The following is a 16,469-nucleotide window of genomic DNA, read 5'->3' as shown; positions in this document are numbered from 1 at the left end:
CTAAAATGGACTGAGCCAGCCTAGCCTTTTCCTGTTTCACACGGACATGAAAGCTCATGGGCCAAAATTTTTGAAAGCAGGGGCCTAAATGTAGCTAATGCCATAGTCCAGTAATTAAATCTGATTGGGGGCACGGGGGGGAAAGAGGGCGGAGGGGCAATGAGAGATACCGCATACACAGCCCTTTTGAAAATCAGACCATTCATCCTTGGGTTTAGTTGTAACTGAACTGGTTTTCAGACTCTTGTTCTCAACTCCACAATAGGCTGAAGACTCTCTAAAAAACAGGCTTAGCCAACGCAATTGTTTCCCCTCCTCCTCCTCTATGTCTACGTGTGAGTGGCTATATTTGCACTTAATTGATTCTCCGACTGTTTACATACCAAAGCCAAGTGGCTGCCCGCCAATCCGAACCATCTTCCAGAGTTCTCCAGATGCACTTGTAAACAACAAATTATTAGGAAACCTATAAAAAAAAAGGTGAAAGACTGCAATTAAAAGTACAGTAAAAGCTGTTTTATCTGGCATGTTGGGGCAATGGGAGGTGCCCGTAAGTGAAAAATGCCAGTTAATTAAGAGGGAGGGGGTTGGGGTGAGGGAGGGAGTGAGTGTGGGGCAGCGGGTTGGGGTGTGGGAGGTCAGATCTGGGGGGGGTGCTCACTTCGGGCGGCTCCCTGTAAGTGGTGACCTGTCCTGGCTGCTCATAAGTGGAGGTGCGGCAGGTGGCTCTGCCTGCTGCCTCCACCTGCAGACACCACCCCCGCAGCTCCCATTGGCTGCGGTTCCCAGCCAATGGGAGCTGCGGAGCTAGCGCTTGGGAGGAGCGGGTGGGGGCAGCGCGCAGAGCCACCTGCTGTGCCTCTGGCTAGGAGCAGCCGGGACAGGTCGCTGCTTGCGGGGAGCTACCCGAGGTGAGCGGCTCCAAGATCCAGCACCATGCATCCCCTCCTGCACCAAAACTCTCTCCCACAGCCCGCACTCAATATCCACTCCTGCACCCCAACCCTCTGCTGGCCCTGCACCAACCGGACTATAAACCGGTATTTCAGTGAAGATCAGAACGCCTGGTTTATAGAGCTTTCCGGTTGGTGAAGTGTCGGATAAAGAGCTTTTACTGTAGTAGTAACTTAAACACCCCTTGCACCAAAATGATGGAAGGGCTCTTCCAGGTCTATAACTGGGCTTGGAAGGGTTCAACTTTTATTGCTAAATGTCGATTTCACCATACACATGCAAACCGATGTAAAACTATTTGATACATGACGTTGACAATTTGGGTTTTAAAGATTATGAAGCTTTTAACGTTTTGAACCTCAACATCTACTGTCATTAAATAGTTATTGTCTGACACTTTTTGCAACTCTGAAAGTTTAAATCAATTAAAAAAAAGCTTAAATCCCATAACTGTGTGCAATCTGTGAAAATTTAAGTCAATACAAATAAAAAAATGTTTAAAAATAAATGTTGATATTACCTGTCAAAATTATTTTAAAAATAAGGAATTTTGTCAAGCCTATCTATAGCCCTGCCCAGCTTGAAATGGACAAGGAGCAGCCGGATTAAAAAACTGATGTGGCAAAACAAGGCAAGTGAAGCTGGCTTCAGGTTTTCTATTGTAAACATGACTGAATTGGGAAAGCCATGCGTGAGTGAGAGAGAGAAATGTGGGAGGAGTCACAGAAGGGGCTTTCTGAAAAAAATTCTGCTCCCCAAATACTCAAATCTAGGGACTGTTAGTTCAAGGGCCCTAGCTGACACATGGAACCACATGGAGAGAGAAGCTGCCCTCGATCTGTCTTAGGTATGTAGATGGCCCCCATGAGGCGTCTATATCCTCACAATGCCTGGAGAGGCAGGGAAGTGCTATGATTGCCAGTTTACAGATGGGGGAACTGAGACACAGAGCGATGAAGTGACTTGTCCACAGTCACACAGAAGGTCTGTGGCAGAGGAGGGAATTGCACCCAGGTCCCCAGAGTCGCAAGTTGGTGCCCTAGCTATCCTTCCTCCCTTTCAGAGCTTGATCCTGCCAGGCACAGACGGCTTTTAGTCAATGGAGGCTGAAGAAGCTTCCCCAGGAGGCAACTAGCACCCCGCAGAATCAGGGCCTAAGACAGTCATGACTCAGATCATACACGGCCTCGTAGGTCATGATCAACACCTCAGACTGCTTCTGGATACAACATCTGGTGCAGCCTTTAGCCCCTCAGCCCTTTAAGGAGTTGTGCGCTCTCATCTGGGACTGGAAGACGGAGAATAATACAAATATTACAGGACAGTATTTTTATTCAAGTCAGCTTGTGGGCTTGCTGGACAAATGCGTTATTAGCTGCTGCTGCACTGGCAAGATGTGGTGCATTACCATGACAATGAGACACAGCACTGACTAACTGCATCGGAAAGCGATGTCAGAAGACAGTGTCATTTAAAGCGGCCTGCATTCTACTCCGTGAGATTTTCTTGTCTGCACAGGTTCAATCTGTGAACGATGGGCTAACATTTTCCAAAGCACCTAGGAGACTTAAGAGCTTAAGTCCCATTTTCAAAAGTGACTTCGGCAATTAAGAGCCTCAGTCTCATTGACTTTCAGTGAGACTTTCAGGCTCCCAAGTGCCTTCACCACTTTTGAAAATGGGAGTTAGGAGCCTCAGTCACATAGGTGCTTCTGAAAATTTTGCTTCTGGTCTTTTGGGGTCCAGATGAGCCCTGTGCTGAAGTTAGTTGTGGGCCTCACCTCTGCTGTGTCTGTACATCCATCACCAAGGAGATGTAACCCTCAATGAGAGAGAAGGAGAAAAAGCGAATGTGTCCAGAGTCTTCACTGCCCACCACCGTGTCTTTTACTCTGAAGAAAAGAAAACAAAACAGAATTAACACCAGTCAGCGGGGGTATTGGAAATCCTGCCACAAACATGTGCTAATTTTATCAGATGCATTTTGAGAAGAAGGGTTCTATTTTTAGGTCCAACTTTTCCTGGAATTGGCCCGCTTTTTGGCAGAGAAATCTGATGCCTTTCAAGCCTAGCTCGCCAGGTGTTAATAGGTGGTAGCAATACAATATTGTTACACTGCAATATGCCCACACAAGCTCATGGCATGAGTTAGTCCTGCTGGTTTTAATGTTTAAAGCCACCTAAATAGGAAGCAGGCATCCATTAATGGGATTGGACATCCTAATCTCCCATGCACTTTTGAAAAATCTCAACCGACGGTTGCAACCCTCAAGAAGCCCACACTATAGACGATGCATTTTATATTGCACAACGCCAGCCTTGGATTCCTGCCAGTCTTGAAGAGAGCGATGCATATTTGTATGTTCACACTCAGGCCATGCTTGCACAGATGGTGCTGTGTGCCCCTGTCCCTGATATAAACGTACCCATTGGAGTAAAACATGACATCCATTAGGAGTGTAGCAACAGTTGGAAGGGTATCTGGATCCAGGCTGGTGACACAGAACATATTACTTGGACTTGAAAGAGGATGGATAACAGGCCTCTGAACTGAAAGAGACACACACACACACACAGGTATAAAGCCAAGTTGGTATCAAGGTCACATCCCCTCAGATACTGTTGTTCTCCTCAGTGCCATAGACCAGACTTCCAGTCTTTGTAAAGTCAATAGGATGACCCTCAGAAAGGGGAGGACACAGTCCTCTTGGTGGAAGGACCTTGGCTGCTGCATTGACTACCTCTAGAAATCAGGGTAAGCCGAGTAACAGTTAAGGCCCAAAGACAACTGCTTTCTTCAGTCAGGCATCCCCTAGTATTGGGACAGCAACAAGGTCCTGGCAATATTCCTCTTGGAAGACAGCCATTGAGAGTAATCGGTTACCAGGGTTAGGGAGCAGGGAAGAAGGACAAAGTCCTCTGGAATATTAACATTCTCCTCCTAACTGACACATGGAGCCTAAAAGCTACAGCACTGGGCACATTGGAAACAAGTGGGGACTTCTGGTCAGTGTGTGAATTTTGACATTTACAGGAACCTCAAATTGCAAGATAGGTAGCGAAGGCTTTCTAGCGCTGTGGGACTATTTAGGTGATGATATATTATCACTACATCATAAACATTCATTTGCTCAGAATCACGACCCATTCAGCTACACCCTTGGCTAACTGATCTCGCTGTGTGGGCCAGACCACACAGAGTGGGCGTGGGTTACATAAGCCCTGTGTCAGTGCTTCCCCTTGTATGAGACACCAGGACAGTATATGCCCTGAGGCATATACAGTCTATCAGATGGATTCAAATGAGGTAAGAGGCAGGCAGAGGTAATGGCAACTTAGACTTTAAGGTCAGAAGGGACCATTAAGATCACCTAGTCTGACATCCTGCACAACGCAGGCCACAGAATCTCACCCACCCACTCCTGTAACAAACCCCTGACCTATGTCTGAGCTATTGAAGTCCTCAAATCATGGTTTAAGACTTCAAGGTGCAGAGAATCCTCCAGCAAGTGACCCGTGCCCCATGCTACAGAGGAAGGTGAGAAAACCCCCAGGGCCTCTACCAATCTGACCTGGAGGAAAATTCTTTCCCGACCCCAAATATGGCGATCAGCTAAACCCTGAGCATGTGAGCAATACTCACCAGCCGGACACCCAGGAAAGAATGTCATTCTTTGTCTATCACAGGTCATTGGGCATATTTACCGCTATTCATCAAAGATCAATTAATTGCCAAAATTAGGCTATCCCATCATACCATCCTCTCCATAAACTTATCAAGCTTAGTCTTGAAGCCAGATATGTCTTTTGCCCCCACTGCTCCCCTTGGAAGGCTGTTCCAGAACTTCACTCTGATAGTTAGAAACCTCCGTCTAATTTCAAGTCTAAACTTCCTGATGGCCAGTTTATATCCATTTGTTCTTGTGTTCACACTGGTACTGAGCTTAAATAATTCCTCTCCCTCTCTGGTATTTATCCCTCTGATATATTTATAGAGAGCAATCATATCTCCCCTCAGCCTTCTTTTGGTTAGGCTAAACAAGCAAAGCTCTTTGAGTTTCCTTTCATAAAACAGGATATCTAGAGTTTCCTTTCATAGTACCCCCCTGATACTTTCACAAGACAGGTTTTCCATTCCTCGGATCATCCTAGTAGCCCTTCTCTGTACCCATTCCAGTTTGAATTCATCCTTCTTAAACATGGGAGACCAGAACTGTACACAGTATTCCAGATGAGGTCTCACCAGTGCCTTGTATAAAGGTACTAACACCTCCTTATCTCTACTGGAAATACCTCGCCTGATGCATCCCAAGACCACATTAGCTTTTTTCACAACCATATCACATTGGCGGCTCATAGTCATCCTGTGATCAACCAATACTCCAAGGTCCTTCTCCTCCTCTGTTACTTCCAACTGATGCATCCCCAGCTTATAACAAAAATTCTTGGAATTAATCCCTAAATGCATAACCTTACACTTCTCACTATTAAATTTCATCCTATTACTATTACTCCAGTTTACAAGGTCATCCAGATCTTCTTGTATGATATCCCGGTCCTTCTCTGTATTGGCTTTGTGTCATCCGCAAACTATATTAGCACATTCCCACTTTTTGTGCCAAGGTCAGTAATAAAAAGATTAAATAAGATTGGTCCCAAAACCGATCCCTGAGGAACTCCACTAGTAACCTCCCACCAGCCTGATAGTTCACCTTTCAGTATGACCCACTGTAGTCTCCCATTTAACCAGTTCCTTATGCACTTTTCAATTTTCATACTGATCCCCATCTTTTCCAATTTAGCCAATAATTCCCCATGTGGAACCGTAACAAATGCCTTACTGAAACCGAGGTAAATTGGATCCACTGTGTTTCCTTTGTCTAAAAAATCTGTTACCTTCTCAAAGAAGGAGATCAGGTTGGTTTGGCACGATCTACCTTTTGTAAAACCATGTTGTTTTTTGTCCCAATTACCATTGACCTCAATGTCCTTAACTACTTTAAAAAAAAAAAGGTTTTTCCTCTGATCTTTCATAATACAGGGGCGCAGATGGCATTTGACTGATGAGTATTCAGAGGCCTTGGAACACAAACTCCAACAAAATAGGAGACCACACTAAAACATTCTCATGATGAAAATGAAAAATGCCATTTTGGGGGACACAGATGGTGTGACACTGCACCCCATATTCGTCACAGTGACACTATGATGATATGATTATGGCATAATTAGGATGCATTTTGCACAAGACGGGTCATGTGAGGTGTCATTGGAGAAGTTATGATTTGCTGAATATGATTATCCTATTTGTATGCATGTATCATTTTTGTACCTAAAGTTAGGAATATTGATGATGTATCTGTATTTCAATCATGCTTACTCCGGGGGACACCCACAATTTCCCTTTCTCGTACAACAATGAAGAAGCCAGATAGTGCTGATGGCCCATCAGCAAAGACAATGACCCTGGAAGAACTTAACCTTCCCGGGAAGTTCTAGACAGCCAGTTAGTAATGGCTACTATGACTCAGCGAGGTATGCAAGGTCCTATGACCAGGCCACATGTCTCTGGACTCCATCTTGGGATGTCAATATTTTCCCACAAACCGGTCTGGGAACCAAGTTTTAAAACAAGGGGTTCCTGCCATATGCTAAAGCTATATAAGACAGGGAGTAACATCCTCTGTTGTTCTTCATTCCCCACACAAGAAGACTCCTGGAAACACCTGAGGAACAAAGACTGAACTGGGGGAAGTGCTGGACGCAGGCTAAAGGGATTTCTAGACTGTATGAAAGACCAGGGTATTTCAAGCTGTAAAGCAAGTGCAGCTTATCCCTTCAGAATCTGCAGCCTGCTTGAATAATTTCTTAGGGTGAGAATCTGCTAATTCATATCCAATCTATTTAGTATATGAAGCACACGGAACATTTAATGTAGGTTAAATGTTGACTCCTCTGCAAAAGCACCGATCAGCAGGGCCCATGCAGGTCCTTACCCAATTTTGGCTTGACAAACCCATTCGTTATCCCGAAGTCGTCGGCAGCCACCGTCTCCCCATTCACGACCCTGAGGATGGTGAACTCAGCAGCCAGCGTATGCATCACAAAGGGCAGGTCCCGCTCACGTATCTGAGGACAGTGACAGAGATGGGCGTGTGACGATGCACCCACTTCCCCACTGTCTGAATTGGACAATGGATCAGATCACAGGTGTCCTTATGCACTGCTGAGCCATAGGGAAACACATACACAACACACGCTTGGAACAACAAGGCCTGGAGGTTGTCGCAATCCAACGGGTGTTGGGTTAATGAATTTGGTGACCTCAGTCCAACTATCGGTGGGCCTGATTCTGGAATCAACAGAAAGATTCCTATCGACTTCAGTGGCATTCACATCAGGTTGTAAGTGTCCAAGGACTTGCCAGCAATAAAGTGGTGAACCCCCAGTGCAGCATTACTTCAAGTATTTAATGCTTGCTACCCACCCCCCTGCCTTTTTCTTTTTTAAAATGGTGTAGTTGGAACCTCTTCTCTGCCCCCATTCCAGCAAATTCTGCTAGGGAACACGGAATCACAAGCAGCCCTGGCCATCTTATTTGGTCTTACCAGGATGAAGTCCGTCTGATAGGTGGACAGCATGAATACAGAAATGTTTTGGTCAGCCAGCGGCGCTATTACTGACTTGGCAATCTTGGTCACCCCGATGGGCTGGGAGCTGGAGAAGCTGCCTCCGCCTGAAACCACATTGAGAGCCAGCCACGTAGCATCTGCCACACTCAAGTGTTCTGATGAAGGGAGCTCTGAAAAGAGATGGAGAGAAAACAGACATAAATTTCAACGCCAGAGAAACCTAGGTCACTATGTGACCACCAGATCCATTTCCATTTCTGAATCCATATGGAATGATGTGGAGAAAGTTTATTACGAGTCTAAGACATATGCTACAGCATTGGTGGGATGCAGCGCTGATGCTACAACATAAAAGGTGGCATCAATTCCCTATAATATTACTGGGTTCTCTCTCTGATCTCTTCCAGGTAATTTCTCTTTCCCTTGTTTTTTTGCAGCCGTCTAGAGTTCTTTCTATACATAACTACCCCTAACTAGACGGGAAGGATGATCCAATGGTTTGGATACTAGTCCAGAAACTAGGAGATCTGGGTCCAACTCTCTGTTCTATCGCAGACTTCCTGTGTGTTCCTGGGCAAGTGAGTTAGCTTTTTTTCCTACCTCAGTGTAGCCTAGCGGATAAAGCACTAGAGTGGGACTCAGGAGACCTGGGTTCTACTCCCAGCTCTGCCATTGGCCTAATGGGTGACCTGGCCAAGTTACTTCACTTGCCTGTGCCCCATTTCTCAATCTGTAAAATGGGGATATAACGAGAGTGACCTCCTTTGTAAAGTGCTCTGAGATCTACTGATGAAAAGGGCTACATAAGAACCAGGTATTATTATCACCTGTAAAATGGGGGTAATGGCATTTCCCTACCTCAGTGGTTTTCAACCTTTTTTCATTTGCAGACCCCTAAAAATATTTTGAACAGAGATGTGGACCTCTTTGGAAATCTTAGACATAGTCTGCAGACCCAGGGGTCCACGGACCACAGGCCGAAAACCACTCTCCTACCTCATAGGGTAGGTGTGAGGATAAATACATTAAAGATTGTGAGACACTCAGATACTACAGTAATGGATGCCATATAAGTACCTAAGACAGACACAGAACTCTCCTATTTATTCCTTTTTATTTACCTCTCGTCTGCTGATTTTACATTTTAAAAAATTCTTTAATAGTGTTTTTTAATTCATGGTGATGTTTTTCAATTAATAGGTTTTTTTTTATTCATTCATTTTCAGAATCCTTTAATAGTTCAGCAGAGTAGGGAAAGATTCAGCAACCGAGTTCTGAACTTCTCCGCAGACCTGGAATGCTCAGATTCAGGATTTCAGTTCAAGCAGTCAGAGGCATAAAAGGGGCAGCTGCAACATTCAGACATGGACCCAAAGCTGAGTTGTGTTTGTATGTGGGATTCAGATTATTTGCATCACAACAGAACCCAGATGCCCCAAAAGAAGCAAGCGCCCCACTGTGCGAGGCGCCACACAGACATGTAGTAAAAGACAGGCCCTACCCCACAGAGCTTACAGTCTTCATTTAAGACAAGATGTAACATGTGAGTGAAGCAAACGAAGAGAAGAGGATACAGCAACAGGCATACAAGCATGTTCTCTAGAGCCATACAGAATGTGTAAGTAGAAGGCAGGATTTTCAAAGATGCCTACAGGATTTGGACACTCCATTCCCCTTCATTTCAATGGGAACTGAGCAATTAAATCTCTCAGGCTACTTTGAAATTCTTAGAAGCATTTATTTTGTTGTCAATGGCCGACAAATAAGAGGGCCAGCAGACATAGTCCCAGCTGGCCAACATTTTCAGATCTGTGAATGGCAGTATTTTTAGGAACAGTAGCAGGGAAGGCTCACAGGCTTCTTATGGTGTCCTTGGCAAAATGCAGAAACATGGATTTCATTTGGATCGTTGACAAATCGCTCGTACGAGAGGCAGCACTGTCTAGTGGATATGGGCACAGGGCTGGAACGCTACTATTCCTAGCTCTGCTACTGACCTTGCGGTGTGACCTTGGAAAGTCCCCTCAGCCCATGCCTTGGTATCCCATCCCACTGAGTGTCCGTCTTTTCTTTTCAGATTGTATGTGCTTTTGGGGCAGGGCCTGTTTCTTACTGTGTGTTTGCACCACGCCTAGCACAAAAGGGCCACTGAATGCATCCGATGAAGTGAGCTGTAGCTCACGAAAGCTTATGCTCAAATAAATTTGTTAGTTGCTAAGGTGCCACAAGTACTCCTTTTCTTTTTGTAATACAATTAATACACAGTACCACCGTGAGAAGAAAGGGAGAGCTTCGCAAATCTTTACTAGGCTGATCGACACATACTGTGTTAACTTCGCTTCCCTGAACAGCCACAATTATATGCAGCATAAAAAACAAGCCTGAACAAACAAAGGACAAACAGGGCACGGAGAGCTCTGCTCTTGTGTTTTGCTATTTAGCTTCATAGGCCAATTACTGAGATAGCAGACTTTAAGGCTGGCTGCACAGCCTCGAAACTAGGCACCAGGGAAGCTAGATAAGTTGGCATATCAATCACCTTTGAGACCCCAGCACCAGCCGCATATGGGAAATTATTTCAGCCATGTATCCAAGCTTGTTTTCTGATCCGACAGCACGTTGCATCACAGAGCAAAACAAAACAAACCCCAACACTACATCAATAGACAGGTAGAAACCAGGTCCCTAAATTACCCAGGCTGACTGAATAAGCCCCTGATGCATTTTCTTCCTCTATTCCCAACCCAGCTCCTCTCTCCAGATATAAAGCGCTCCTTCTAGGACATGTATTTACCTCTTGGCAGCGCAAAGCAGACAAGCTCACACTAAGGCCACCTGCATGTCATGCACATTCACAGCTCTGCTCCGACATCACCAAGCCATTAAAGCAGCATCGTCCCCCTGGATCTCACTAAGCCATAGAAAAGTCACCTCTTTCCCAAAGTCTCCAGTACTATGCAAACACTTGCTCCAAAAAGCAACCATGCCACGCATCTCGCACTGACCGGCTCAGAGGCTTGCTGGGACAGAGCTGAGCCAGGCCAGACACATGCTCGGGGACTGGGATCCCTGAGGCTGTAACACGTTGGTCTAATTTCAGTTGCTGGGTTTAACGTGCAGGTGCTGAGTGGCGCTGGTGGTCTGTGATATACAGGGGATCACACTAGAGAATCTGGTGGTCCCTTTTGGTCCTAAGCTCTGCGGATCGGAGAGCTTTGAGTTCTGTGAAATGAAATCTGAAAAGCATATTGCAAGTAGCCAGGGAAGGTGAACCAGAGAGCTGCAGTGGGGAAGATCCATCTTTTTATCCCCCAACAACCTTTTCCTCGAGGGTGAAAAAGGCCCATTTGCCATTTATGTTTGTAATGACTGTGAAGTGTTTATTATGTTAGTTTAATTGGGTTTAACAAACCCTGTGAAGCATGCCTTATAGTCATTTTCTTTGCCCAGGTAACCTTGCATCTCGTAATTCAATTAACATTTAAAAAATGAGTATGGAAAGTGACTAAATTACCACTGCTGGACACTGTTTCCAATAGGCAGCCAGAGGTAAAAGTGCAACCCCAGTTTGAATGAAACAAACGGATGGGAGGCTTGACAATGTCTTCTAAATAGCATCAAATAAGACCCGGGGAGGGGGAGGGGGGAAAGGGAGGCAGGAGAAGTGCCTTGCCCAAAGAACTGTAAAATGTGTGAGGTCCAAAGAGTGCTGGAAATATCAAATGCAACATTAACACAGACTCAATGAGGCAGAATAAGCTAAGAAATGAAAAGGAAAGTAAGCAGTGCTGGTGTTTCACCACCAGTGGAAAGTCAGCAACCAACCGTGCCTACAAATGCCTCTCCCCGCACAGGAACAAGAACGGAGAAACCCCAAATGGTGACCTGCAAAGGTTTGCATAGAGCTGAGCACCATCATCTCACTAGTGAATGCCTGGCAAGCGCAGACAGGAAAAACACCTAGGAATTCAGATGCTACCTCCAAGTTCGCAAAACTGGCATGGAAATTTCATAATCATATTTCCCTTGCTCCGACCAGATGTCCCATGGTTCCCACTTCTAATCAAAACAATGACCTTACCATTACCGACTGGAACAAGGATGAGTAAGGAATGTGACAATAATAATTTTTAGAAAAGTTTGGGAATGGGTGGATGTTTTTTAAATGAAGCTCCCAATAAGGTTCAGATCTGGTTTGAATTGTGTGAGGAGGTTTGTGTAGTGTAATGGTTTGCAGGGAAGGGCACGCTTTCTGGGAAAGGTGCAGTCTTTCAGTTCAGCGGCCCATGTCCCCATTAAACAAACCTCACTGTCTAACCCACTGTTGGCACGCGTGGATGAGCCAAAGGGTTCACGTCATCACTTTCATTCATGTTAAGTGAACTGGTGTGGAAAATAACATGCTTTCAAGAACTCACCACCCACATGGTCATTCAGCAGAACACTCGGCACCAGTTTCCATCTCCCTTTGAAGCACCAGTTATGGCCCACTGTTGTGGTCAGGATATAGGACTAGATGGAGCTATGTTTTGATCTGGTATAACAGACTCCTATGTCTCTTTACTCTAACGCTCACCAGATCTTCTGAAATCTGCAACTGCCACTGAGTACAGACAGATTCAACACAGAATACCTGATTTCCCCTCAGCAGGATGCTATAGGAACACCAGAGGTTGGCCACACAGAGACAAAAAATGAATAATTTACCACCAACTTTGATGGACTGGCATAGAAGCATGAGTGAAAATTAATTCTTCTTGTAGCACTTATTCTTAGATGGAATGATACTCTTCTGAAATATGTTTGGGACAACTTCAGACAACCATGACAATTACTTTAGAGAATTCATTGGCAGGAAATAAGTTATTGCAGTTCATGACACAGACACCAAAGTTCTTCCTAACACTGTCATGGAGTTCCTTTGTGACCTTGGCCTTTGTGACCAAGTCAATCTTTCTGTACTTTAATTCCCAGCCCCCCATCATGGAAAATAGGCATAATAAATTGTTGCCTACCCCGAAGAGAAAGTGCAAGGCTTACTTAATGTTTGGAAAACACCTGTACACTACTGTCCCTCCAGCAAAGCCACTATACACATACAAAATATAATTAGAAAGTGGAACAACATAAAAATGCATCAATTTTTCTTCCTATCTTTAAGATGTACATTGTTCCAAACATTCTACAAAAGGGTTACAATTAAGGGCCCACAGTGGTCGTTGGAAAATAACTAGTTTTGTGCATATCATCTGCTTACACAGAAAATTGGATGAGTGCTGTTTTGGGTACAGCCACATAGGAAAATGTTCCCTTTGTTAGAAAGGGTAAATTGTGGGCTGTTTTATATGACATTGGTTTCAATCTTTCTTCAATTAGATACCCATTTAAGGACTCATGTTTAGTTACTGATGAAAATGTACGTGTGACAGATTTGTACTGGTGAAGGGAGAGAAGCACAGATGCTTTGTTTATTTTATAAATTGTTTATTTGCGTTAATACATTGGCTCATCTCATAAGCACAAGCAGTGAGAGTCCAATCTTAATTCAGTGTATGAATACTTTTTATTACAGCGATGAACTGCATATGCTATATGATATTACCCAATAGTAAATGACTGCTCAACTGATTCCTCATTCTATGGATGAATGTTTATTTGCAGTACTGCTGACTCTAAAACTTCAAAAATCATGAGTCTGGCCCTCCAAAATCATGAGTTTATTAAAATAAATTTTGTGTCCTTTTTAAATGCCTTCTGTTTTTCGAGCCTTTAGGGCACCATTGCACCATGTTTTCAAGCTTCTCTCTGCAATCACAAGGGCTAGAAACCTACTTTTTAAACCACGAACGCTGAGATTCTCATGCAACGTTGTAACTCCAGTAGCTGGAGCTTTAAGAAAAGCTTTAATAATTGCAAGACACAAAATGTGGACCACTCCCATGGATTTTAATTGAAAGCACAATTTTTTTTTTTTTTTTGAAGATGTCAATAAAATGGCTCTTTACAAAAAAAAAAAAAAAGATTTTCATCCTTCTGCAGTTTTAAATCCTGGCTCATAATGAAGTGAGGGATTATCTTTGGTTCTAAGGCCTGATTCAGCACCCAGCAGTCTTTCCATTGGCTTCAATAGGCGTTGGATAAGACCTATACTGAGAAAGGCCTGTTAGGTTGCTGGATGTTGCAACGTGGTACAATTGGGAAAAATGCACAACAGGAAGGAAAAAACCAATTACTACTTTGACCTAGGAAATGAAGCAGCTTTCTTCTCCCCCTGCCAGAAAAGGGATGCAAAAGGTTTTACGGGGCAAGGGAAGTGAAGAAATGCTTCTATACTGTACATAGAAGGACGTTCACAGCTGGGACTCTGAGCTAGCCTTTACCATTCAGGAAACTGCTATTCCTGGATGATGTAGTGTAGCACAGAGAGAAAAGCAGGGAAAGAAAAGCAAAATCATCCTATCGGCCAGTTTCCTCACAGGGATCCCACAGAGGCAGCTGTGAAATGTCTAACAGAGGATTAAGTACCTCAAGGATTTTACAGTTCACACAGTAACCTTTTGGGGGATGCAAAGCTCTCCTCCATTCTTTATTTTTAATGTCCACTTGCCTCTAGCTTAATAATTGGCCACCAAAGACATTTTACTTGCCAAACTATACACGAACACAGCTGGCACCAGGCACCAACGTGATGCAAATCGGTTGCTAGGCAGAAAAGTCCCTGGCTTCAGTTTGAGTTGAGTGCCATATTTAGCTCCTCCAGTGAGTGACTATGCATCCGATGAAGTGAGTTGTAGCTCACGAAAGCTTATGCTCAAATAAGCTGGTTAGTCTCTAAGGTGCCACTTAGTACTCCTTTTCTTTTTACCCAAACACAATAGCTCGAATGGATAAAAGGACTTAATTTGGTCTAGGGCTAGAAAACAAAATGATTATATCCAAAGAATGAACGTGTCAGTGCATGAAGGAAAGAGGAAGGAAAACAAAAAACCCTCAACGACTTTGATCAACTAAAAATCTCCTTATCCCCTGTCAGTCCTGCTCTAATTCTGATTTCATTAGTGCCTTGTTCTTGGAAAAGATTTCTGTATTCCACTCCTATGCATCAATTCTTACACAACCTGGCAGGTTCTGCAATTTTTTCCATTAAAGCTAACCACAAAAATTAATTCTGGCTATTTGGTCATCTGTCACTCTCGCTTCTCTTCTAATGGCAACAGTCAAGACAGCATGCATCACCATCAATTCTAGGAGATAGCATCTCGAGTGTGAGCCATGAAAGTAATGGTGTGAAAGGCCCCTTTTGCTGTTCAAGCAACACAGTCCTAGGAATCACATTTCTGCACAGCGGTGGGCACTCCAGTTTCACAAATGGGACCATAAAGACATATAGTCATACACAGGCGGCACTCGGCAGGTCAGTGGTTATATCTCACCCAGTGGCTCATTAGGAATTTTTAAAGCATTAGTTAGAGAGAAAGCACGTGTTAGAACCAGCACTGTTTGCAAATGAGACTATAGGTTTTTCAGGGGTCCTGGTGGAATGTACATTTCAGTTTTATATAATATGTGCTTGCGCACAGAAGGACACAGACACTCCCCTATCTCTTTACATCTTCCACTTTTATTCCTGGCACCACACCCCTTAACACCATAACAACTTTAAATGAGTGCCACTGTGCTTTAAATACTTTCTTTTTAAAGGTTTCAGAGTAGCAGCCGTGTTAGTCTGTATTCGCAAAAAGAAAAGGAGTACAGGGGTACTTGTGGCACCTTAGAGACTACAGTCTCTAAGGTGCCACAAGTACTCCTTTTCTTTTTTCTTTTTAAAGTAGCACAGAAAATTGAAATTTTCATTCCAACTCCACCCTTCCCCAGCAAGCAGTGAAATCTTAATTCTCAACATATTTAGACATTATTGCACACTTGAACACACACACATAGATATGTTAAAAAGAACATTATTAAGATTGCAAAGTCAAGCACTCAAAAGTTAGGAAATGCCACATTCCTGATGTAAAGGCCACTCCTTCTCCTGAATGTGGGGGCACCAGAGGGTTGGATGGTTGTTTTTCAATGGTTGCTAGAATTTTTTAACATGGGGAAAACAACATATTTTTCCCTTAGCCTTGTTCTCAGAAATGGCTGAACCATTTTGACTGAAATTTTACCCCCCACCCCTAGTTCAAACGTCTAGCATGGAAAATTTCAGCCCTGACTGTGAAGGTCTGACAAAGCTGTAAGCAACCGAAACAGGGTCTTACAATGGGAAACGTCTGGCAACCTTTCTAATAGGCGGTACCATCAGCCGCACCTAAAATATGCGCTTCACTCTCCTAATGTTTTCCTTGGGAGATGTGGGTTTTGATTGTTATAATGAGACCAGGAAGGAAAGTTCTATAACTTTGCATCAGAGATGGAAAAGATGGAGTGTAATAAACACATGACTGTCAGCCCTTAAGAGGTGGAAAGATTTGTTACCTTTAAATGAAGGAAAAACACAAGTGAGAAATGACCAGCCATCTCCCTTCCTAAGTTCCCTGGGGCAGGGACCGTTTCTTGGAACTGTGCTTGTGCAGGGCATAGCACAATGCAGTCCGGGTCCATTCCTGTGGCTCCTAGGTGCTACCATAATACATATAATCAGTGTCAGGAATGACAGCCTGCAGCTAGACCTGGGATCAGCTAGTTAACCACAGCTGAAACCCCTAATTGGCTAAGCAGCATTGCCAGGACTGCTTTTAAGCCCAGCAGTAGCACTCAGCCAGCAGCTGTTCAGTGCACTCATCTGCAGCTGCAGTCTCTCTTGCATCTGCCTCGTCTCCAGCCGTGCTCCAGCCCTGCCTTCACTCTGTCCCACCCCTCCTCCTGGTTCTTGACTCAGCTC

General features: G+C 44.2%; 1 protein-coding gene across 6 annotated transcripts in view; it reads right to left on the bottom strand.

The window, feature by feature from the left end:
- The window catches only part of CASTOR2 (cytosolic arginine sensor for mTORC1 subunit 2), a 208,568-nt gene that overhangs the window by 57,846 nt on the left and 134,253 nt on the right, over positions 1-16,469 (bottom strand). For all 6 annotated transcript variants that reach the window (XR_006286231.1, XR_006286232.1, XR_006286233.1 and 3 more), the window contains exons 3-7: positions 7,562-7,755; positions 6,950-7,082; positions 3,380-3,503; positions 2,735-2,845; positions 384-466 (exon numbers count right to left, since the gene is read on the bottom strand). Coding sequence is in view for 1 of the 6 variants with exons in the window: in XM_043530841.1 (XP_043386776.1) it covers positions 384-466; positions 2,735-2,845; positions 3,380-3,503; positions 6,950-7,082; positions 7,562-7,755 (645 nt within the window). In the remaining 5 variants the exon portion in view is untranslated. The remainder of the gene's footprint in view (positions 1-383; positions 467-2,734; positions 2,846-3,379; positions 3,504-6,949; positions 7,083-7,561; positions 7,756-16,469) is intronic.

The sequence above is a fragment of the Chelonia mydas genome, chromosome 17, assembly GCF_015237465.2.
Source record: "Chelonia mydas isolate rCheMyd1 chromosome 17, rCheMyd1.pri.v2, whole genome shotgun sequence".
Classification (NCBI taxonomy): Eukaryota; Metazoa; Chordata; order Testudines; family Cheloniidae; genus Chelonia; species Chelonia mydas.
Note: the sequence above shows the minus strand (reverse complement) of the source record. Positions and strands in the feature narration are given on the sequence as shown.